The sequence below is a fragment of the Neocloeon triangulifer genome, unplaced genomic scaffold (assembly GCF_031216515.1).
Source record: "Neocloeon triangulifer isolate White Clay Creek 2 clone unplaced genomic scaffold, ASM3121651v1 ptg000006l, whole genome shotgun sequence".
In the NCBI taxonomy this organism is placed as follows: Eukaryota; Metazoa; Arthropoda; class Insecta; order Ephemeroptera; family Baetidae; genus Neocloeon; species Neocloeon triangulifer.
The window spans coordinates 2,416,712-2,443,011 of NW_026775549.1; the positions used below are offsets into that span (position 1 = coordinate 2,416,712).

Sequence of the window (26,300 nt, forward strand, 5' to 3'; positions counted from 1 at the left end):
CGCATAAGCTATACGAGCGAAAGCCTACTATTTTGTCTGATCAGAGATCGGACAAAACAGCGTAGCACTCAATCGGCTGCTCCTTACAATCTTTGATCGGACAAACTAGAGGATCTTTGGTTGTATAAGCTTTACAATTTAGATCTTCTGTTATTATTTTTATTTTTCATTTCATATTTATTTTTATTTTAGGAATTCAAGTGATAAACAAATACAAGTTCAAATAGAGTTTAATATTTTTTATTGAGGAGTACAAAGTACAGAATATAAAATTTATTTGTTATACATCGTCAAAAATCAAATTAACAAATAATGGCACAAAAGTTTGACAAGTTTATTCAGCTTGTCGTCATGCTCAAGAATTTTATCTAACGTATTATTAGTCTCTTTAACAATAAATTTTAAAAAATGCTACTCTGGCTAATTTTTTATGCTATTCAATTCTGGCATAATTCCTTTAAATTTAACAATTCATTTCAAGCTAAGTTTGCGGAATTAAAATTTCAAAGAGAGAAAATGGACTCATCACTCTTAAAAGGTTGATCCTCAGTTTTAGTATCCCGGTGGGGTGAAATTTTGATGTTGTCCATCCCGGCCGGATGCAGTTTGGTTCTTGTGGTTTGCGAATCAGTGAAAATTTCTGCAACATTTGAAATTGACAAATTAAATTGCTATAATGATCATTTTAGGCATTGCTGTACCAAAGCATTAATGAATTAATTTCCTAATAGAAATGCAAACAAGAAGACACCTCACCTTTTTTAAAGTTAGTTTTTTTGAGCATTCTTGTTCCAATTTTGAGCCGCTGCGTAGCACTGCATTCAGGGAGGACTCATAGCTTGGCAGCAGCTAAATTAACTCAAAAGAGATTTTTCTGAAAACACAGATGGAAATCGAATTTTAAATACAAGGCCTTTTAATTCAATGTGTTTTGATTTACCTTCAGTGCGTGGAATTTGAATTCGATCTCAGGGGCAGTTTTCTTTCTAAATTGTTTGAAATTTTATACAAACTTAGGAGCAATACATCCGCACAGGTCCAGGTCTTCTCTCCAACTGACGCCAAGCCAAAGTTTTGGAGGGAAGCTTCGGAAAAACGACCGTTGGCTATTTTTGAAAAGGAATTTCTCGAAAGTTGCTGATAAACAAGCGCGGTTCTCTTGGGCGCGTTCCGATCAGACCAGAAATTTTGTCTGATCGCTGATCGGACACTCCGTTCATTCACGCTGATCGTCTCATGTAGAAGAACTGGGTCGCATATTTTGTCCGATCAGTGATTGTAAGGACTATTCTTTACGATCTAGATCGGACATTTTATACAATCACTTTTAGGTGATCAAAAATCTCACTTTACTTCCGATCAGATCGGATACATTATACGATTGATCGGAAGGATTTGCTCCATACGATCACGCTCGGACATCCAGTCTCTCCGTGTATAAAAATTAATAAATTGTTGCTGTTTCAATTGTTGATTCTCTTTTTTTTTTAAATAAAATTCGATAATTTTTCTAATGGAATAAATTAAATCGAGATTGACTCTTTTATTGCAAGCGCTGAACATTTTTCAAGCGGCACCCAATATTTATTCATTTCTTTTTCTTTTCCAGTTAATAAATTTATAAAATATGTGGAGCCAAAAATAGATGTAGCTGCAGGAAGTTCAGCGCACTACTTTACCAGTTGGTTAAATATAATAATTACGGTCTCAGTTGCATTAGAGCAACGGTCCATAATTCCTGCAATTATTCCACATCCCACGCAAAACGTGATGCGTGAGTCCCAATCAACTGATTTTTTTTAAGTTTTTCATGATTGTATCATTTCTTTGCATGTTCTTATCCCCCTGAAATACAAGTTGGTTCGTCAAACAAAAATTTATCTTGAAAAAGGGAAATCTAAAATCAAATTACAAAAGATTTGCTTGAAATGAAATTTTTATTTTAAAATAATTTCCAATTTAAAACTCTAAAAAAATTGAAATACAAGATTTTCATTTAGCAACTAATTATTTTAATTAGTCATTTTGTGCCACTTTGTTGCACCATATGAAATGGTGCCAATTATAAAAGCAACGAAAAAGAACCCGGTGGCTCTGGTCGCGCGAAAGACCAGTCCTACGGGGACTGCCCTGTGCGTTTGGCTGCTTGTGTGCCGACGACCAAGTCTCTCAACAGTCGCGCATTATAGAGAGAGAGACCTCACATATAGACGGAGGCAATCAAATTTTTTACATTTCTCAAAAAAGACCACCTGCAAATTTACAAAGCTGTCGGAATAACTGCTCGTTTGCTGGCGAATAAATATGCTGGATGCACTGCCGTCCGTGTGTGTGTGTGATCTATGTTTTCCTTAACCAGACCTGCGGTATTTCAAAATGAAATTCTTTTGTCTCATAATTGCCCCGCGCGAGTTTTTTGCCGTTCCCGCGCGGCGGCCATTAAGAGAATGCAGTCATTTAACTCGTTATTATGATTATTGTCATCGACAGAAACACAGAGAAGACGTGCGCTCATTATGTAGTTTTAAACGTGCCATATACGTATGTTTGTTTTTGCCGAGATGATTTATCTTCCTCTCGCATAAACTTTGATTGATGCGTTGGAAAAAAAATAAGTTTTTCCATTTTTCTGTCAGAAAAATGTAAACGTGAAAAAGTTTATTTTGTTAAAAAATAGACTTCAGAAAAATTCCAGTTCTTTACTGTGGAAAATGGAAAAGTGTAAAACTAGCCAATGCTTAGGGGGGAAAGAGAAAAATAGGTAAAAACTTAAGAAAGCAGTGGAAGCAATTATTTTAATTTTCCATTTTTATCAATTTATATTTATTTAGTTGAGATAAAACTTTTTATAATAGGTAATAAAAGGCTACATTTACTTAAAACAAATATTTGTGTTGTAATTTTAATTTAAGAGAAAAATAATTTACTCTATGTAATAAATTAAGTGATTGTGTATAAAGAATTTAAGATTGGGATTAATTTTGAATTTCATATGTATAAATTTAAAAATTACGCTAAATAAACGGGGTGATTGTTTTTATTAATCCTCTTGAGAAATGATTTATATATTTATTTTTTTCCTTAAAAATACATGTCATTAGTCATTAATTAAAAAAAGTTATGTCTGAAGACGTTATATATAAAAAAAATGTGGCATTATTTCATTCAACCAAATTTTACTTATTGTAATATTTATAAGGGAGTCTCCAGTATTTACTCTATGGAAGCTGAGGATGATTTGAAGTAATAAACAGGGTTTCCAGGTTATATAGTGCTTGATTTATTTCTCAATTATATCTTATAATGGTTCACATGGATCATATTTCTTGCTCTCACTTATCGATACATGACACAAATGCACTAAATTTGCTAAAATTCAATAGACAAATTTGGGAGTCGAACGCTTGTCAAAAAGACCTCTGCTTAGTAGGAACCATTTTCTTAAAATCAATACACTGCTGCTCTCTCTCAAATAAAACATCTTCTTTTTCATCGAAATTGTCGTTAAACGCAAATATTAAAACAAATCAAACAAAACTACCTAAAAAGTACATAAAAAGTAGCTGCTATCATTACCAATTAAATCACAGATTTCAACAAAAATTAAATTTTGATCCCTCTAAAATCAAAGAGAAAATGATGCGCGATGATGGAATTTTTCGATATTCAATTGATTTTAAGATGGCACGCAAAAAAAATACAGTTTCAATAAATTAAGTACGAAAAACAAAAATACTGCTAGGACAGTGGCGCGAGAAAATAAATAAATTAAAAAAAATGGCAATTGCTTCATTCGAAAGTACATAAATATGAGATAATTACATTCTATACAGGATTATCTTAAGGTTAATGTGACCAAAAGTTATTTCTGTCTACAAGGTGCGAGTTATTATCCAAAACAGCAACAATTGGTTTCAATGCCCTAACAATTATTTAATGAACACTCATGAAATGTGATCTACCAACTAAAAACTTGTATTTAAAAATGCATCAAAGTTTAAACATTTTAAACTGGGGAATTGCCATTTACAGCCAAGACACGTGATCAACATTTCTATCATTTGGTGAATATTCTTTTTTTTAATTAGACACTGATTTGAGTCCTCTGCACTAGACGTCAATTAATTACCAACAACTACTATAGTATACACATAAGAAAGATCTCTACTGGCGTGTTTGCGTGTTATTTAATCAATATAATTCTATATATGTTCAGTTTGTTCACATGGAATTGTACAACTTTGGAAGCTACCTTATTACAACATGTACACAAATGGAATAAATTACTCTCGGGGGGGGGGGGGGGGGGGGGGTGATTTTTCACTCAATAAATTACTCTCAGCTCTCGATCACTGGCCGTCTCTTGTCAAAATCATCTTACATGATATTTACAAAGTTGGAAATACAACAGAAAAAAAGAGTTCAACAAAAATCGCAGTAGATGACTTGGAGCAAGGCTTCTTTGGAATGAAATTTTAATTTTATGTGTTTTTTCAAAGAGCTGCCGAATGAGTATATCTTTTTCAAATTGTTTTTTAATGTTGCTCTCAAAAGCCTGCCGTTTGAAGATTTTTCTTTTTCTTTTTTCACATCAAGTCTTTGGGTTGATCAGCAGCACAAAAGACTGTTCTTTCATGAAACCGCCTTGTTGATGAAGTACTCGAACACGTCGATCACGTACTCGAGTCCGTTCATGTAGTCGCGGAAAATGAACCAATCTCGCAGGTTGCGCACCGACGAATTGCCCTTGTTCATGTTGCGGAACTCGCGGCTCATGATGTCGCGAGTGATGTCGGGGTGCTGCTTCACGCCGCGCTCGATCATCGCCGCGTGAATCTCGCACAACACCTGCAACAAAATAAAGAAGAACCTGCGTTTAAAATTTGGTCGAAATTTGAGTTAAATTAAAATAAAATTCCTTGATTTGTAATTCATTCGGAGGTTTCATCATATTTTAAAAATGCGTAATTTTCCAGAGTCTCCTGACTTTGAAAACTTTACCAATTTATTTATAGTTTTAGAAACATTATAAAAATTTAGTAATTTGGAGCTTTTACAGGGAAAAATTAATAAAATAAAATCATATAAATTCTGGCAAGGAAATTTTGCAATAAAATAGTAAAAAATTACTCACCGATCTGAGACTGTACTCGGTAGCTTGGAAATCACCTTTGACATTGCTGCCATCTTCTTGGTCCCAAACTACTTGTTCGAGACCCACAGCAAATGTCTGCAGGAACTTGTAGGAATCCTGAAGAGCCTTTGGTAACTAAAACATCAAATTAAAAACAATTTGAACAATATGAAAAAAGAAACAATAATAATATAAAAGAATAAACTCTTGATTTAAATTAAAAAATGAATATTTTTTTTTTAATTAAACTCACCTCCAGGTGTTGTAAATGATCAACGGGCGTGGACTCGCCCAAGTTCTTTGGAATCTGCTCCAGCGACGGAAGCCAGCTGTAGTGCAAATCCTTCCACGTCTCGTGGTGCTGCACGAAATCAACGTTGAACGTGCTTTTCACCTGCAACACGCGAAACACACAATATAATAAATGCAGCAATAAAACAAACTTGAATGACCCGCAGGTTGATGAAAAAAATAAAACACCCACACAGTGGAAATTTCGTTAATGAAAGAGGAAAATCTGAATGAACGTTGTTATCTCACGCAGGGCGCAGTTATTTTTCATTAAACGGTTTTCAGGGATCGATACAAGGAAAGAAAACTTTCTAGAATGACATAGACCGGTGCATCAACAGGTGGCTCTCTGCAGATATCACTCTTTCTTGGAATCCGGAGGGTAACTTTTGGGTCACGCAACACCGCAAAAGATGACGGCCGAAGATAAATTTTGAAATTTATCCCGGCTGCCGTCTCGTAAACGCGGAGGGAGTTCATTCATGAAAGAAAAGGGCCCCTGTCACTCGCGAGTGACGCAACTCGCTACACAAGGAAGCTCAACGCTTTGCCTAACCCGCAGTCGATCGATCTCGGCGGCAAAAGGAAAGAAATAAAAAATAAAAGCAGAATCGGCGGCGGAGCAAAGGACGATTTTTTGATCGGAAGGAGGTCGTAAAAAAATTAGCGTGCCAATAGGGCAATTACACGTAGCGAGGAGAACAATTTTATTACTCGTAAGCGCACAATTCATTACCGCCGGGCATGAGATATAATTTTCGTACTCAAACACGTGGACGATTCTTTTTAAATAAATTCTATTTTGGCGTGTGCGAATAATAATAAAAATATATAATATTCGTATTTATTTTTCGCGAGATTCAGGAAATATTGAGTGTGTTTTTGCTCGCGGCCGACCGGCCTGCCTTGTGTGCGTTTTTCAGACGCCGCCGCGTATTTTGGTTATTGGCGTGCTCCTTTGAGTTGATAATTACTGCGAGTGTAAATTAGTTTGACGGTAGTAAAAATTCCTCGGTAATTTACAAGTCGCGCGGAGAGTCTTGTTTATTATAAGATTTAACTCTCGCTCAATAAAAAGTTGAGAGCCAACAAACAAATATCATTTTATAACTGTAAAATGCTAAAAAAAAACCACGAGACACTTCTCTTTAAAAAAGTAAAAATTAGCTCTGGTCAGCTCAATAAACATGGCAGATGTAGGCTTATTATGTAAATAAATTTTGTAACTAATAAAAATAACAGAAAATATTAATTTTCTAGAAAGTAATTTCCATGTTTAAATCAATAAAGCTGAAATATTATTAAATATCGTATTTTAAGCAATTAACAATATTTTTCACGCATTCTATCAGCTTTTATAAGATAAAAATGTCTACTTGTTTCCATAAAAATTTATAATTTTTATTAATAAGTGGTTGAGAGACGATAAATGGCATTTTTAAATTGTTAATAATTTAACATTGTAACATAGCGCAATTCTGCCTAATTGTGAGTATCATCGCATTGATTAATTATAGTAAATATGGAAGCAATCGTTTTAAAAAAAATTTACAATGAAATACCTTATAGATTAAAAGTTCAATATTTTAACATTATTCACTTGAGAGGCCAAATTGTATGCAATTGATATAAATAAAAAAAAACATATTTGAAAAAAAAATTAGAGTGCAGTTCTGAAAACTGCGAGATACTAATACTTAATTTGGAAATGAATTCAAAATTCCAAAATTTCATCTCACCAAAAAAAAAAAAAAAAAAAACAGATGAAAGCTGTCTTCAGAAATTAAATTTTCAGATTGAACTTGAAAGTAAATAAGGAAATAAATCTTAATCATTTTAATCCCATCAAAATCAAAGGCGATTTCAAATCTAAATAAAACAAGGCTGCTTAGCAAATGAATGATGGCGGGCAGCACGACAAATGGAGAGAGAAGGTCTTTCAAATTAGTCGGAAAGAACCAAAAACATTCGAGAAGAGAGGTTTACATGTATCGGCCGCCGCCGCAACCGCTTTGTTCCTCGCGGCACAGATCATAAAACCGCTCCGAGTGTGGTGGCCCCGCGCGACTTTTCTGTGTATGCGTTTCTCACTCGCGCGAGGGATCAATCGGACCTTAGGCACCTGGTCTATCTAGAATACAACTAACCCTTTACACACGTGTGCCGCGCGGCTTGTTAGCGAACAAAATTCAAACAAAATCAAAGCGGAACGATTTGTCATCATTCCTTGTAAGGGCCCCTGTGCGTATGCACAGTTTTTTGTGCACCAGAAGGATGCACAGGTGGAGACCAAGAGGCGGCGAGGAGATAAATCGGGTGTGAGAACGATGCGAGTAGAGAATAGGAGGGAATTCTCGGAAGCGGCTTTTATGTTAATTCGTAATTAATTGGCCCGGGCGATTGAAAATTTCGGTTCGAGTAGGAAAATCAGCTGGACGCTTCGACAATGTTAAAAATCGTTGGTCATGCATGATTGAATACTTGAGAGAAATTTTTTTATGTAACAATGCTGTGAAAATTCCTTTGAAGATTAAAATAATGAAGAATTATTGGAAAAGATGAACTCGGTTTTGACAAGAATAAAACCCCCTTAGTTTTTTTTTATTCTTTTTACCGTCAGCAACTATGGATACGTCGTTTATCATTTTCACAATTCGCGTCCCTAAAATAAATGTCACGTGCTAAAACAAATTATCTTCAGCTTAGTAAAATTCTGACAAGTCTTTCATTTTGAAAAATTGAATTAATATGGATGTGTGTACTTCAGGTTTTAGCTTCGCTATGATTAAAAATTATCTATCCTCAATTTATCAACTTATTTGTTGGCAGAATCAGAAAATTTTTAATTTCTAATTCATAATTATGTATCTTCACATAGATGCAGATTTATCCAGATATTAATACTTCTTGAAAAAGTTTCTACTGGGATTGCACTGGTGCAAAAATTTATCAATAGATAAATATTGACTTCAATAAATAGTTCTAGACGTTTATTATAAAATTGATTAGCAAAAGCTTCTAAATTTTAGTAAAAAATTTTAATAAGATTTGTATAATTTAAATTTTATAAAAATGAAAAAATAGATGGAAAATAAGTTAAAAATCTTAAAAAAATGTCTATTTAAATTAAACAATAACAGTTATTTTATTGTAAGCTGTTATAACAAAGCAAATCTAATCATCTTTGTCCTGCAAAATAAGAGACTTTGAAATAAATTAGAATTTCTCCATGTCGGTCTCCATAAAAAAATTACCTTAAATTGCAAACAAATCATTTTGCACTCAATAAAATTGGCAATTTCGTCGAGAGTGGCGAGCCGTGTGGCCTAAAAAGCGTCGATTAGCGTTGATTTTGGCGAGTGTGGTAATTAAAAATTAAGTCTGGTACTGCAGGAGTCGGTAGCGGCGACGGCGGCGGCGGCTTCAGTCGCGCTGTGTGGCACTCGCACCGGCTGATTAGCCGCAATAATTAGGGGGCTCGAGGTGGGTGCGCTGATTTTCATAAAAAAAGCGGCGGCCGTGAGAGGAAGAAGAAGAAGAAGAGGAAAAATGGCCGGGCGAGAGAGCGAGGGTCGGTGCCCGCGGCCAAATTAGAGGGTAAACGGGGCGCAATTAGGCAAAGGGATGCAGCTAGGGAGTGCCCTGCCCACCGCAAAAGTCAACAACATTCGGTGATTGAAGGACTTGTCACTTGCGTGTCAAGTGCCAAGGTAAATATAGACCGCGCTCCAAGACCGCCTGTCTATGCCTGTGTCATCTCATTATAGGCATACCAGAGAATTATAGTCTCTTTTCTGGATAATTACACAATTGAGCCGCGCAGCCGGCCAGGCTGCGCCGCTGCAGACCTGCGGGAAGGGGAAAAATAACTTTATCAGCAAATATGCTCTCTGCGCGAATTGGGCAATTAGGAAATGCTTGGAGAGTTTTCGTCTCTTGATTGCTCCGGCGGCGGAGAGCGGCCCCGCGAGATGCTTTGCCATCCATCATAATATTTAATGCCGACCGAGCAAAAGTCCCGTGCAAATTATTATGTATTCAACGTGGTGGTCCCCAGACGGTTCACGTAATTTGGGATTCGCTCCTTCTGCTTAAATGCAACTGTCACCGTGGATGACTGAAAAAGTGAAATCTGACGCCAAATTGTACAGTTTCAGGTACTTTGGAAAGTTTTAGAGACGATCCAGTAATTTTTGTGTGCATCAAATACACTTAAAAATTAAGCTAACTGGAAATAATAAAAATTGTAACAGTAATTTAAATTAATAGTAGTAAGGCACGATTTAATTATATATTTTTTTCTTCAAATTTTACGCATTTTATGCTTAATGTTCCAAAATATTAAATATTTTACTATTTTGGTGATTTTAAGCTACAAATTTAAGAAAACCTTAAAGAAAAATATTGTGAATTTAAAAAATCAAGATTTTCACTCATTGTCAGTGAAACGTAGACCATACAAAACATTACAAATTTGATATAAAATTTGAATCATCATTCTTAGTTAGTTTGATAATCTTTTTTATATTCGATATATGAAGTACTTGTTCAATGATTGCACTTTACAACTTGTAGGATATTATTTTAATAAACTCGATTTTAAACTAAACTTTAAACATTTTAATCTATCAAACTTCTCGTTTTTCTTTTTCCCAATCCGTTAGAAAAAGAGAATCAGTGAGTTGAAAACCGAATTTGATCGAACATGCCGCATTTAAAAACTCGCCCTACCACATTGTTGCATGTAAAATTAGTGTCAAGTCGCGTCTCCGGCAGCCCGAGCAACCAGACACGCAGCAGTCAAAAACAATTATTTCAGACCAGTATCGATTGCAGCAGAGTGACAAACGAGCTAGGCACAAAAAAGGAGCCGACCGGCCAAGCATCTCTCTCGCTCGCAATTAATACAAGAGCATATAATTACAATCGATTATCGCTGCAGACAAAACCGTAAGTGTGTCGTCCAACTTCCGGAAGAAGAAGAAGTAGAAAAACCGAGCGCGAGAGATGACAAACGAATTTATATATATTTTTCAGATCCTTTTGTTTTTCAGCCGCGAGAAAGAGACACACAAACGCGCACATATTTTACTGCGTGCTGGATATAATATGGCACCGCATGTGAGAAAAGATGAGAAACGACCTGACCGGAAACCTGTGTGTGCCTAGCGGGTGCGACCGACCAGCGCTCTTGCTCCGGAGAAACACAAAACACAGTCAGACCCACGGAAACTTTCCACTCCTGCACTTATCAGCTTTTGAATATTAAATTAAGCAAAATCTTCTGGATTATAAATTAAATTGAGCGAGAAAACAAGCATTTTAAATATATAGGTGACTGTAGGTTACATATAAATTTACTAAAAAATTAATAGTTTATATAAGTTCATTATTATTCAGAACAAATATTATAATTCAAACAATGAGAAAGAAAAATGACAAAAAGTAGAGGTTTTTATAATTCGCTGAAAAAAAAATGATTATTCTGATGGATTTGTGTCATTCTCATAAAAATAAGAAAGTCACATTGGGAGAGAATTGGCAGTCAGCTCTAGTAAAAAACTTGCTATAACTCTCATAGGACCAATTTGGAAGAATGTGTTTCCAAATTAAACCTACTCGCCGAGCTGGAGCCATAAACAGGAAAATTTTTATCAAAGGGTCACATATTTTTTTTAATTTACATGCAATTTTGAACTCAGGAACCGCACTTTTTGACACAGATGGGAGGGAATTCCATTGATTTGCAATATGGAAAGAAAATCTTTGTAAATTATGATTTGAAAAAATTTAGATCTGCTAAAACTTGATTTTTACAGAAAGATTTGTTTTGACGATTTTACGAGTTAGTTGTGTTTTTTTTAACTATAATTTTTACTGCTTCTTGTGTGTTCTCCCCACATCATGTTATTATAACATATTAAGAGCCGTACAGTCATAATAAACTTTGTCAATTGGTTTTTATTACGGTTTCAAAGTCACTTTCACAAATGCAGCATTCATGAGCCATTCGCAAACTGTGAGCACTGTTTGATATTTTGCACGTTCCAGAAGGCCTGGGAAAATTGTCCTCGCGATAAGCAGTGTATGCGCGGATATAGAGTACATTCACAGCACATATCGGACGTGTGTATATTTACGTATGTACATGCGGATTGAAAAACAGTCGCGAGCGTATCAAAATGCATCTCAGCAGGCGCAGCATTGAAACCCAAGAGTCCCCACGCTGCAGATTTAGTGCCCACTTTTCATAAATCATCACTTCTTTTGACTCGCAAATGCTAAAAATAAAAACAGCAGCGTGAGAAATGCGATCTCATCGACTAAGTAAGGCCAAGTGACTTAATTTTTCGGCCCATTTTGATTCATTTTCTGGACTTAGATCAAAAGTAAGAGGTCAAGAGACGTTAGAAAAACTGGTTTGCTGAATATGCAAAGATTATGGAAAAAAATTAAACTTGATGCGCTTTCTTTTTTCATCCTGCACTTCCATAAAAACAAGAAACACCTGTGGCTGAGTTTGCAACATTGAGCAGTTGTGCGGGGCAACATATTGCTGGATGAGACAGTTGAGACTTTTGAGGTCGCACGCTTTAAAAATGAGATGTTGCTTGATTCATTCATTAAAGCAAAAAGTAAAGGAATGCTTGAATGAAATTTTTTTCAAATCAATATTAAATTTATATTTTATTTTTTAATTTTAATATTTTCTTTTGCTTTTAAATAACTTTTAATTTTCTAGTGTAAATTTAACAAAATAAATTAACTATTGACCGCTAATTACTGCATCAAAGCTGCCTACAATTAAAACAAAATATTAATTCAAATTTAATTCCTTTGCTATAACAATATTCTTTATTTAATTTTTAAAAAAAAATCAATAATTTCTTAGTTTTAATTCATTTAATGTTGTTTTAAAATAAATTCATCATTGATTACAGAGGTTATGTTTTAAATAATTAAATTAAAATTAAATAAAGTATTTTGGGGCTTACTACATTATCAAGTTTGAAAGTAATGAATTTACAATTTTATCAAGTGCTCTTGATCTTTGATAAATTGATATTGATACAAATTAATATAAATCTATGAAAACAACCGCCGGGATGATAAACGAAATATAACATGAATAACAAGAGATAAACCTCTTTAAACAAAATTAAAATTAACTCAAGCAATAATTGATTTGCCAAGAAAATTAGTTAAAATCTCATCAAATTAATCTAAAAAAGTAGGTTATTTTCTTTTGACTTCGAACCAGCAAAATTAAAACCGATCATATTTCAAAAAATTTATTCAACACGTGTTTCTGGTGCCTGCTTAGAGAATGCAGTGGAGTAATTAGCGGCACAGGAGCTGAGACAGGAGCCGGGACACGCGTAACTCGAGTGTGTGAACTTCCTTTTTGCAGAAGAAGTGCTGATCCGATTGCCCCGGAGGGAAAGAAAGAGGTGCGAGATTGCGACACGATGCATTTGTACATATGTATTGAGTTTCGCGTAGGTCGTCGCGGAGCCAGGCTGTCTGGCAGGGCTGCGTGCAGATGGGGGGTCTCTCACATGGTGTCTGCTGCTTTGCATGCCACAAGGCTATGCCAATCAACGCGGCCGAGAAAGAGAGGGGACCGGCTGCGGCTACACTCGCAAGACTAGGAGCCGCCGCCGCCGCCACACTTGGCCATAAACGCGCCCAAATTATGCCTTATTACCCAAGGCAATTAAAATAATTATGCCGAAAAACCTTTTCACTCGGCGCGAGAGAGTGAGTGGGTCACCTGCGACACATCTCCTCACACAAACTCGGGCGGACGGATCAATATAAAATTGCAGGCCTTTTGAAATAGAGAGAGACGGCCAAATTGGCAAATTGACATTGGCGAAACTCGAAGGCGTGAATCGCCGCGTTTTTTCCTTGACTCAAACCGCACGCACGGCACAGGAAAGTGCTGGATTTTTTGGTTAATAATGTTTATGGGGAAAAATGAAATAACATGCAAGAACTTCAGAATGAGGACAATTTTTACAGATTTGAAAAACATTTTCCAACCGTTCAGAATTTTTTAATTTTTTTTTAAATTTATCAAAATTAAAATAAAAATAATCCACACACGATAATTTTTTTTGTTCTCAAAATGAAACGAAAAAATATTTAATGATTGTTGTTAATTTTAAACCTAAAATTTTTTCCTGATGATTAAGTTTGATTCAATGCAATATTTTAGCTTAGTTTTAGCAGGACCATATTCGAAAACATTTCAAAGCTTCTTTAACTATTCAACTAGAATCAAATCTCTAGAATTAACACCATCTTTTAGGATTGCCAATTTCTGCTTACTTAATTATTTAACTGACCCTCAGTTCTATAAACATTTTCCTCATTAGACAATGAATTAAAAATAACTCTGCGCTGATATAACAGTTGAGTAATGTTTGATAAGAGCGCTTTCCTCCAAAAAACGAAAAGGCCTTAAACAATAATTGAAATGATAAATAAGGAAAATTTGAGCAGGAGACGTCACAAAGATTCCATGCCCAATGACGTGCCAGTCGCGAAACGTGATAAGAACAACAACTGATGGTTTGTGTCTGTGTTTTCGCTAAAAAATGCGCGAATGCGACGCGCGCGATCGTTACATCAGAGGAAAATGGGTTCGATTACACGTATGCAGGTGCGAGAAAAGAGAGGAGATAAACGATGCACTCGCGAGGAATGTCAGCAGCTTCATTGTGTGTCACTCCTTTGATTGTGAGAATGTTGAGTGGTGCACATTTTTCCACCGTGATGACACGTTATCTCGAGATGCATCACATCACGCACTCTGAATTTGATAATCAAAACTGCCAACGGTTGAGAGATTGCAGTAGAGAGTCACGGGAAAAAAATCAAGGTTTAAATATAATAGAAAATATTAATAGTTAAATTTGCAAAATAGATATATGGGAATTTTTTAAAGGAATTATGATACTAAGAAAACTGTGACTCTTTGAATGCAATGTTTTTTTAAATGTAAAGAAAAATCCCATTAGATTTGAGACATGAATTAAATTTTTCATAGAAAATCTGACCTTAATAGTCAATTTTTAAATAGTTTTTACATTAATGTTTAATTTTAATATAAATTTTAGAACAACTCTTTTAAAACTATAATGTTAAGAATAAATAATATAATTAAAACTTAGTAGTTTTATGTTTAAGCATAAAGAGTGTTTATATTTATAATTTAATTATTTATAAATTTTTTTAAGGATTTTTATATTTATAAAGTTATTATAATTTAATTGAGTTAATTATTTATAATTGCTAATATATCTTACTCAACACGCTAAAAATTATATTTAACTAGATCTGTCATTTGTTAAATGTAAATAATTGTACCAAATAATTCGTCATTAGAATAGCCTGATCACATTAATGTTTTGATATGAAATTATTGTAGAAAATCAGATTATTTCTCCGCCTTTAAATCAGCGTTGTTATAAATAAAATTTGACTTGCTAAAGCCTGATTCGGAGAGAGTTAATTAGGCAGCGGGAATCGACGGAAAAGGCGGGTGCAACGCGAGTGTTGTAAAAGAGACGCGGCCACGGGATTCGAATGCTGGACGTGTCGGCGAAGAATAAACAAAAGGCACGGTTGTTATGTACCTATGCCAAAAAGCACACGCCGCGCGATGAGCCGCGAGAGGAAACGCACGCCTTGTGTGGTCAACGAGTTCTAAAACTCGTGGTGTTCGTATAATTATGCAACCAGCTTTGACGGAGTCAGGGACGCGATGCGCGCTGATCGATCATGCAGATGCGTTGCCGCCGATAAAAAACTATTAATGCGCGGTGTTGCTGCCGACTGCTGATGACTTACTTAGCGCCTTGTCAACAACGCGCCCTCCCCTGATTTTTAATTAAGCCACACACAGGATGTCAAAATCGGGTTTTATTTTTGGCGCGTACAAAGTAAGTGTTGTCAGCCGAGAAATTCCGCAACGTGAATTTATGACAAGGCTGAGTGGAAAATATGTTTGTGGCCAAAGTTTTCGTGAAAAAGCTTGTTTTCTGGTTTAAAATAAATCAAACAGTAATTTATTTGGTAATTTTGCAATTAAAACTTACTCATAGCAAAGAACAGTTAATGAAAAATTCTTTTTTTTGCACTTAAATTTAAAGAAACTAATTAATTTATAATACTTTTCCAGAATCGCCTTGAATTTGAAAGGGAAGAATTAATATAAAATTTTAGAGGATAAAATTAATTCGAATTTCCGATAATATTGAACTCAAAGTAATTTTTTAATAATTGTAATATGTAATACTTTCATCGGATCAAATGACTCTGAAGGAAAACTGATACATTGATTGAAAAGTTGCTGTGACACAAAATAAAATTCCTCACAAAATGGCATCCAACCATTGCTCTTTAATTTTAATTTTTAAAGAGATGCTTAATAAAAAAAAATAAAAAAATAAATTCCAAACGCCGAAAATAATTTTAAAATTTATATTAAAATGAATGAATTAGATGTAAAGGAAAAAGAAATAAAGGAGGCAAAACGAACAATTGGTACTTACGTATTCATCGCGGAAGCGATGGGCCTGTCCCTGCGCGGTTCGGGCGAGAAGGACAATGTTGTTGAGCTCCTCGTTCTCAGCGAAGAACATCTCGGAGTCGACGTCGGCGCCGAGACTCGAGTCGTCGCCGGGGTCGCTGCCGCCGCCCATCCCGCACGGCTTTATCCACTTGGCGTCCCTGGTCGGGTGCAGCGACTCGGACGGCGAGGAACTTCGGACATGGCGCTGCTGCTGCTGCTCGACGGGCGTTGGCGCGGACATGGTTGGACACGGCAGACGGACGATGCTCAGAAGACAAACGCTCACAACTATCGCGTCCCAAACTCCTGTAAAAACGGCACAACTTTAATTAGACTGAATTAGACTTAAAAACACATAATGGGAACAATTATAGAAAAAATCAGACAAGTTCGATATCAAAATAACTGAGCAGTGATTGATTTTAAAATGAAATTTATTGATATTCTTAGTTATATAGCTCAATATTTCCATTTTTCAATATAATTTCGCAATTTACTTGGACATTTAAGAACCAGGCGAAGTTGTAAGTTTTGGTAACAATAAATATATGCGTGCTGAGAGACATTCGATATTTTTTTTATGGAAATTTTAAGAAGTTATACAATAATTTTTTTTAATTCCTTATTACTTACAGTTAAAAATGAAAATTAAATTTCAAACAAAATACTACTTAAAGTTAAAAAATGAATTTAATCAGAAAGAAAAAATTGGTGATAAAATATTTTACTAAAAAAAAAAAAATGAATTAGTTTTTATAATGTAAGTTTTTCGGAAATTTTAGTATGCAAATCTCGCTTGCGATGACAAATTAACCTGATCGTCAGCATTCAAAGTGCTCAGAATCGTTTTGCATAAAATTTGCCCCGACCGCGAGTGGTCGTAATTCCCATAAAAAACAAACATCTCTGTCTCTCTCTTTCTGGTCGGTTCTCACAGGCGCATAAAACACTTTCCGCGCTCGGCGGCTTCTTAAAATTCATCCAGAGCACCGCGGCTTTAGTTTGTTGACACAGCCATCCGCCGGGGTCGTAAATAATCTCGCCGCGCGCCGCCGCGGCCAGAGATTTATGGAAATAAATTTTCTGTTGAAAAGGATGTGAGTTTCGCAGAAAATTTAGGTATCACAATCACGTATGGCCAGGCAGGGCTTGTCGCGCTCCCTGCGCTTACTCACATCTTGATTATGTGCCCTGACATTTTCCATTTCATCCGCAACATTCTCAGCCTTTATTCGACATGTAAAAACACGGCAATATATACGAAAATAGCAGTCTAGACTGCAGACGTGATCGTCTCTAACTCTATAATATCTAAACTCGCTGTCTTTGGCAGAAATTCTGCATGCACTCGAATGATCAATGAGAGACATGTACATTTTTATCATTTTCATTTCAAGGGCGAAGGATCTTAACCTTTAAAGTATGAGAAGATCATGCAAATAAATCATTTTCGAGAAAAATTGCAATGAAAAAGAACTGAATATATAGTGGGTTAAATATTATCCTTATTTATTTTTTTTAGCAACCTTTGAAATATTAACATCAATACATACTTTTTAAATATTGAGTTTTGGAAAAAAGCATCTTAGTATAAACAATATTTTGTAATTGTAATCTTTACTCATTGTCTAATTTTTAATTCTTAAAAAAACACAGCTTATTAATTAAGTCATACTGCATCATTATGGTCTAAATTTTAATCGCTGCAACACACACAACTTTAAATAGATAAAAGCAAATATTTCGTTTAAGATATAATTTATTGAATTTGCAACAAAAATTGTAATTATTTTGCAAATTATTAATTTTTTTACATTAATAACAAACCAATAATACCGAGTGTGCAGTGTAAAGTGCATTAAGATGAATTTGCCGGTTGCCAACAAAAGTCACACATAATTTATATTCAGTTTTTATATCCGTCTGTGGATGTGCAGTTCAACTCAATAAGTCATTTGCGAGTAAATCACAAGAAAGGCGACGCTGCTAACACGCATGATGGGGCGAGCGTCATGCGTGATTAATTACAAAAAGCATGAGAAGAGCGGCAATAAAAACTATACACGTCGGGGCGAACGGTCAATACAAATAATATGTATATATTTACATTTTTACGACCATGTCTATAAGAAAAATGCTGATTAAATAATAATCTTTTACGACTCGTAATACGCCAAAAACAACATAATGAAGCGCGCGGCGCGGGAAAAAGACAAAACTCTTATTGCAAGAGAGTGAGCGCGCGCGATTAAATTTGTCGCTCGCCTTGATGGCCACCCAGCGCATGTACGATAATTTTTTCACCAACAACACAGCAGACTGCCGAGAAGTGAAAAATAATCTGCGCAATAAATCAAACGGCAAAAGAAAAAGAAAGAAGTCTCTCGCTGCAGCTTTTTTTCCAAACGCTTATATTCCTTAAGATAATTAGGCAGTTGCTGTAGTAGTTTGCCTGCATTGTTTGCGTTTTTTTCGCTACATTAATTGCGGTAGGTCAAGATTCTGATTGAATTTACCGCTAAGAGAAAGACAGGCAGCAGACACTTGTCTATAATTAATTAGAGCACACACTCGTGTGAGAGATGCTCGCGTCGAGTTGCAAAAGTCGCACCGCTGAGATTCAAGACACTTTTGCTCCGACCAGCATCAAACATCTCGTCAGACTGCCGACTTGACATCATTTGGAAGTATAAAAAAATTAGAAATTTTTATGGAAGAGAATTGTATAAATAAATTGACTAAATTAATTTAGCGTTACATATTTAATCCATATTGTTGAATTGAATAAAATTTTACTCTCAGGGTTTTCAACTATCGTAACTATAGCAAAATAATTTAGTAATTCAATGTTTTGTTTCTACAGTGTTCAAAGAATTTAAATTTTAATAATTATGTAATTTTCAATACACATTTTAAAATTTTCATGCATAAAAACTGAATAAATAATAAATTTATTAAATAAAATATTTTTAATGAACATTTGTTTTCTTATGTAACCGACTTAAATTTAAACCTAAAATAATAGAATAGATTATTTAATAATCTAATTTTTTATAAAACTACAAATATATTCTTTGTGTCAAATATCTGTTGAAGACGAAAACAGGAAACTATACTCGGCTGTTGTTCAAGTGGGAATTATGTTCTATTATTTTCTTATCATACTTAAGACAAAAGCAAAACCATAGGTTTCAATTACCGCTCAAGTTAAACTTAGTTTAAGGATGTACCTGAGAATTAATTCAAGTTTCACTATAAAAAAAATTATTCTAGATTAAAATGCAAATAATTAACCAAATACATTTTTGATTTATTTTTTAATTAAAGAACTTCCAATTTTAATGAATTTTTACCTCCAATTCATTCAAAGGTTAAAATAAAAAGCAATTCTGGAAACTCTAACTCCATATTTCACGACCTTTCACAAGTTTAATTTCATACATATGTCTTTTAAATTGCCAGTTTTTGCCAGATAAAAATGCAATGACAGTCATGCTGTCGGCCGTGAAAAGGTTCACGCATCTCACGGTCCAGTTTCGCTCAATGTGATTTACGAGCGGATCGAAAAAGTGCAGACAAAAGAGCGGAATGCAGCTAATTGAATTAAATTGGACCAAATTACAAACAGCCGGAATTTTTTCAGAATCCAACCGCGGTGCACTTTTCGTCTGTACATGTGCGGCTCCTTTTGTTCGGGGAGACAATGTTGCGGAAAGTGCGTTTTATTATTTGTTAAAACGCAAATTTTATTGCCGATTTACGGCCGATCAGCTACACTTTCGGTGTGTGTTTGTGCGAGTCGGCGCGTTTAAAAAGTCGTAAAACTAGCAATAAAAGCTAGCGTAATGTACTTTGTCGTTCGCTCGTAAATGCAAATGGCATGTGGCAAATTGATTATTTGCAACAATGTTGTATGATTTGTGGCCTGATGCAATTCGCACCACCCACGACCGAACCCCAAGCAAGCTGAGTGCTTTCCAATCTGAACGATCTTTCGGAGAAGTCACAATTTTTTTTAAGGAAAGAAGGACATAATTATAAATTATGAATGAATTCTGCATGCATGGAAACGAAAGAAATTTTCATAAAAAAAAACTTTAATTAATAGTTAGAAAAAAATTTGTTTTTTCTTTTTCTATCTTTTCTGGTTATTTTTTGTTTTTAATTGTACGATTTTGATTTATCTCACTTTGGGCAGAGATTTTCTTAAATTTCTTTGTACAAATCAAATTAAATTGAACCTGAATTTTCTGAGAATGGCCAAAAGAGGGTCAGCATTTTTCGTTTGCTGGATTTGGGTGAGTTTCCGATTTAGCCAGAAGCGCGGCCGAAGTTTGTACGCCAATTAATTTCCACGAAGCTCTCCTACAGCCGCAAAAATTTCACATACTGGCCCCTTGCCACCTCTGCCTTTGATTGATATGCAATACGTCTTGATTGAAAGTATGTGAGTATTCCCAACTGACGTCACGCGAGCAATTTCCTCCCGCATGTTCATCATCTTAAATTTGAAAACCTTGATTTTTTTTCAAATACGAGCATTTTAGGTCAATACAAATTAAAAAAGTATTTACTTGAGCATTGCTCTCTGCTGGTTTTCCCTAAATTACTAAATTTTGTTATGCGAGTGACTCATTATCAATAATTCAATATAGAAAAACCACTTTTACTATTTACAAATAGGAAAAAAATCAGACGAACATTGACTAAAAGGAAATCGATATATACACATAGAATTATTTTTGGAATAGATTCTGTGTTTATAATAGAAGACATTGATAATTTCCATTGAACCATTTTTTTGGAATGCATATTATTTCTTATCACGAATTTTCATTAACAATATTAATAATAAATTGAAATGCATATAAAAAAATACTTGCCAACCGTGTTCTGAAAATTAAATTTTCATAATGGAATATGAATTGAACTTGTCTAACCCTTTTTATAATAATATGGATGTATTTAATATATTTGTGCATTGCACAATAACGGGAAAATATATAAAATAGAAATAAACAAATAAACTGCAACTAAAACAAAATAAATAAAATGATAAATAAAAAATCTTAATATGGTATTGTCAAATATATTTTTTATAAATTAAAATTCAGTCAACATAATAAACAATTTAAATTTCATTTTATATTTTAATGTATACAATTTTTATTGTTATTGCAACATCAAAGTGAGTCGCAATAATTCGTGCCAGTTTAATGTTTGTGAGCTTCATGTGATATTGAACTGCAACTTGATGTGCACAAAAGTTTCACTTGGACGACACGCGGCTCAAAAAAAATAATGAGCGAAAATCCACCAGTTGTTATAGGCCTCGCAGCAGCAGCAGTATTATGTAAATGCGGCTCGCATGCGATATTGACCTACACTACTAAACGAATCGATCTTTCCATCTCTAAGCCCCCATAATTTCCCTTTTCAGTGGAAAACGGTGCAGGAGCCGCGGCTTTTTCCTTGTGTGCGCGCGCGAATTTTCCTCTTTGCACTGCAAATCGGATTTATGGGGCCCGGCTTCGGGGAAATCGAACTTCCTTTCCGAGTCGGCCGAAAGGGTTGTAAACGATGGTGAAACACTCATCATTCGTATGCAAATAACATTATATACACCAGGCGCGGGTGGTGCAAGTATAAATCGATTAGTCTTTCTTTCTTGTAATGCATCTTCCGACACTTCCACGCATTGTTGTGAACAGGTGCAGGTTCAATTAAGGGCAAATGCAATTGACCAACGCAGCGATTGTTGGTACTGACCGTTGATGTAGACGCAGAGCGTTAACATTTTCCTTGTGAAATATTTTAACCTTTCAAAAAATTCTTAGACTCTGCAACAACTTCCTTAAAAAATTCTTAGAATTTGAGTGCCGAAATTTACAAAACTGTTATTAATTGATTTTTTTTGTACTCTTTTACTTTTCAAATTGTGAATCTTAAAAATGTATATTATTTGCTTTATCTCCATGTCTTGGGTATAAGAAAATGAGCTTCCAAGTTTCATTTTTTCTAATTTCAAAAATTATTAGCAAGAATAATTTTTTATTTAAAAATTGACCAAACCTTCCAAATTTGAATGAAAATGAAGTATTAAATGTGAACTTCATTCACACAATAACATGGGATGCAAAGTACATCATTCCGTTCCAAATCAGCCATATCTTTAAATATTGATGATCATTTGCTTAATCAATGTCGCGCTGATAAGTATGCAAATTTCTGCCTCTCACGCAACGGGAAACCCCATCCATACATCTGACTCTTTTTTTGCAACTTCTCAGAAAAGAAATCAGGGCAAAATGATAATTTTTTTGATCTTAATTAAAATTCCAAGTTCATCTTTGTTGAGCACAGAAAAATATATAACCCTTCAATCAAATAAAATTTCAAATAGAATCACAAGAGCTGAATTTAAAAAAAAAAAGATAAAATTATTCAATAATCTCTCTTACTGAAATTACAAATGGGTTTCAATGTAAAAGTTCCTTTTTTTAATATTAACATCTATATAATATCAGTAAAATAATAATTTATACAAAAATTTAAATTTTATAAGGGGTTGGATGTGCAAAAATTTGCGAATGGGGTGACTTCAACGATCGGTTCAGCGAGCGAAAAATCGGCCTAACAGATCACCGGTCTCCGCAAGGGGACATCCGCATCTCCTGTTACCGGCGAGCGCATCTTCACCTAGCCGGCGAGGACTCGGCCAAAGGTGCCGGTCATCCCAAATTTGAAATCAACTCTCGGACAAGTACCTCTTCGATTGAAAAAAGATAAAAAAAATTCGTTTTCGGTACTTACGGGAAAATCGCTTGCGAATCCACCGGTGTCTGTGGTGCTGGTGCACATTGTGGGACAAAATGTTCGAGAGCACGGGTTCGGCGATCATGTCGTCGTAGGCGCCGGACGGAGAGCTGAGTTCCATATTTTTCGGGTTGGTTTTCGGGCGAAATTTGCACAACGCGGGGCACTCGAGCCTTCTCGGAGTGAGAAATGTGTAAAACTATATAGTGGCGAGCGCGAGAGGAAGAACAAGTGGCTGGCGTGTCACCTGAGGTGAGGAGGTGTCACTTGGTCAGTCGTTGTCATAATACTAAGCTATCAGCGGACCATTTCATATTTTATATAGATAGATCTCTTTTAAGGTTTTGAAAAACGCATTTTCTTCTCCTTATAGATATTTTCCTTACCCCTTCCCGAAGATATTTCCCCCCACTTTGGGCTGCACCGCACTCCTACTCTTTTTTCGCTCGGTAATAATTCTCGTACACCTATGATGAGCGCATATAAGAGCGTTTCTTTCTCCCTCCTTGCGAGTGTGTTAACACGCTCGTGTTATCCCCACCCGGTCGGTGTTTTGATTCTCGAACCCGCCGCCGCCGCCGCGACCACGTGTGGAAATTCGCTCATCCCCGGCACACCGAGGGTCAAAGGGGAACCCCGACAGGTGACAAATCGGCGCCTACCGCGCACCGTTACTTATCGCGCGCACGCCTCCGCCTCAATCAAATTTCTCCTTCTGACGTCCGTCAATAACCCGCTCACTTGACGAACTAGTGCAAATATTGATAAACAGCCGCACACACTCATTGAGGAAATGCCTGAGCTTTTCTGTAATAAAACCAGTCCTTATATGGAGGTTTCGTTGACCTAGGTTATTCTAGGTCTATGAAACAAATCAATGATATTGTAATAATAAATTATTATTATCAAGACACAAGAATTATTGAAGTTATTGGCAATGGTCACGATGAATTCAATACAATATGAATTAATTTGTACATGCAAAAAAATTGATATGTGCTTATTTGCAGCCTCTTCCCACGCATTTCGTCAATCCAATGCAACAAATTTGTCATTCAATACATGTAGAATCTTAAGTGTTTGATGGGATTATTTATATTTTTTTTTAAATTCTTGAATTAATATTATAATAAGATGTTTAGCAAAACGTATCTTTCTACCAAATATAGATCATAGCTACTTAAACATCATTTTTAATTAAAAAATTTTTTATTTTTAGTTGCAATAAAAATAAACTATTTAAAAATAATATATATGTATATAATTTATAACTAATAGTTAATATACTTGTTTTATATAGCTATTTTTAAATATAAATATGTAGTAAGATGCTCTCCTTTTTTTTACATTAAATTGATTAAATATTTTATTTTCCATCTTTTCAATTGGAGGGTAGCTTGTAACAAATTAGATCAATATTATTTGTATATCCATAGCAAAACAACAGCTTCAAAAGAAACATTTTAAAGTATTTTTTTCTCCTCATATTCCTCTTGAAAAGTAATAAAAATTTTTTACTCTAATTAATTTACAAGGAACAACACAATTCAATAAACAAGATCACTTGAGACTAGCAATGTCAAGTAGAAACCAACTTTATAATTTCTTTGCAATTAACAATTCTAAAAAGACAAGAGGAAATTGAATGGGAAATCCTTTTAAAATCAGTAACTAATTAAAAGCAGCAATGCAATTATTGCTCCCATTTTCTTAACATGCGAAATAATTTGAACTTGTATTTACAAAGTGATAAAGCAGAGTGGGTGATGAGATTTCCGTTTCTTTTTACTCAGAAATCGAGGAATTTTATCCTCGTGGTGGAAAGTTCCCTATCCGATTCAGAACAAATGATGCAATTAAAACTGACACACGTGTAGAAAATATTAAAAGGTCCGCGTTTGATTGCGGCATTCCGCGAAACGCTGGCCGGCTTCGCCGACTTTTCTCCAATGGCACAGCCTCCGTGGTCCACCAATCAGGCCGTATGCAAAATGCGTGCGAGTGAGTGTGTTCATTCATTCAAGAATATTATATGACGTCATTACGTAGTAAGTTAGGCGCCTTGGGTTTGTGTGTATTGCTGCATGCATACGTCACTCTCTCTCTTGCTCAGGTGCTTTATTTCTCTACATAAGCTGCCGGCCTTTCGAGCGGCGCGCGAACTTTCCCTGGAATCAATTAATAGAAATACTCGCATCTCTTTTCGGGATGCCCAACTAGTGCCAATGCCAAGCCAGCTCACCTTGATCTTAGATTCACACCTTTCCGAGCAAGCACGCGGCGGTTTATATAGTGACATAATCCATTAAACGGTTTTGCTCAACAAAGATTTACTTTGTCCGCTGGAAACGACCACTGACGTAAAAGTAACGTTAAATATGTACCATTTAATTTATTCTGTGACTAAAACTGGTAAATATTCATTTAAATCAAAAGTTGCAAAATTTAAAGGCTGTACAATCTTCCCAATACGAATAAACTTTTTGGTTAATTAAGAATTTGTCTTATTTTAAAGAATAAGCAAATAACAAAAAACAAATTTAAAATTAACCGTTGATGAACAATTAATAAATGATGATAAAGTAAAAAAATAACAGATTTTAGAGGATAGAAGCTTGCCGTCCGCAAAAAGAGCATACAAAACAATCAGTTTTATTTTTAGAAAAAATTAAATTTTTTTTATAAAAAAAATATTGTATTTTTCTTTAAAATTTATTATTCACATTATTATAACTTAACTATAAAAAAAAATTTGTCTAATAAAATTAATTTTGCTTAAAAATATTATTTTTATGATATAAAAATGTTTCTAATCATTTCTGTATCTCTTTTTTAAGATTGAAACTTAAATTTTATAGCTGCATTTTGTTCAATTTGTAATAAATAATGTGATGCGGCCTTTAGACACTAATGCTTGATATGTAGCTAGAGCGAGCTGATGGTAGCTAATGTTTATTTGTTGGTTTATAAAATTGAATAATAAACAAATATTGATTATTAATTAATTCAAAGCACCATGAATCAAACCTCATTCGTTAAATTCTACTACAAAATTATTAGTTAGCAATAATATAAAATATAATGTAATGACCTACTATTAATAGTATATTTTCCATGCTTTAAGGAAGGCACTTTCTAAAATACTTAAACTACAACCCCAATATCACAGATTACAAAATTTTAAATAAATCCACAATTTTATAATAAATTACTTCTGATTAATAATAAGTTTCTTTGCTGAAAAATTATCTGTAGTATGTTATAGGTAGTCAATAAGAATTCATCTTAATTTATTCTCCATGAGTGCTCAGTATCATGTTTTAAACTGAAGCAATTGAAAAAAGTTGACAGTATTAATTGTATTAATCTTAAATCTTTGATTTTCTGATAAGTATGAAAAAATCTTTGAATTTTGATTTTTTTGTTTTGTTTTGTTAATAGTTCAAAGTATAAAAGAAAGAAAGTAGAAATTATCCT

General features: G+C 34.6%; 1 protein-coding gene across 3 annotated transcripts in view; it reads right to left on the bottom strand.

The window, feature by feature from the left end:
• Positions 1-4,313: 4,313 nt before the first annotated feature.
• The window catches only part of LOC132194179 (uncharacterized), a 41,326-nt gene continuing 19,339 nt past the window's right edge, over positions 4,314-26,300 (bottom strand). For 2 of the 3 annotated variants that reach the window (XM_059615309.1, XM_059615310.1), the window contains exons 3-6: positions 15,988-16,313; positions 5,388-5,528; positions 5,135-5,269; positions 4,314-4,848 (exon numbers count right to left, since the gene is read on the bottom strand). In XM_059615309.1, the coding sequence (XP_059471292.1) occupies positions 4,633-4,848; positions 5,135-5,269; positions 5,388-5,528; positions 15,988-16,248 (753 nt within the window). In that variant the 5' untranslated portion in view covers positions 16,249-16,313 and the 3' untranslated portion in view covers positions 4,314-4,632. Of the gene's footprint in view, positions 4,849-5,134; positions 5,270-5,387; positions 5,529-15,987; positions 16,314-22,820; positions 23,096-26,300 lie in introns of those variants that run through there. The other variant, XM_059615308.1, reaches the window with a different exon arrangement.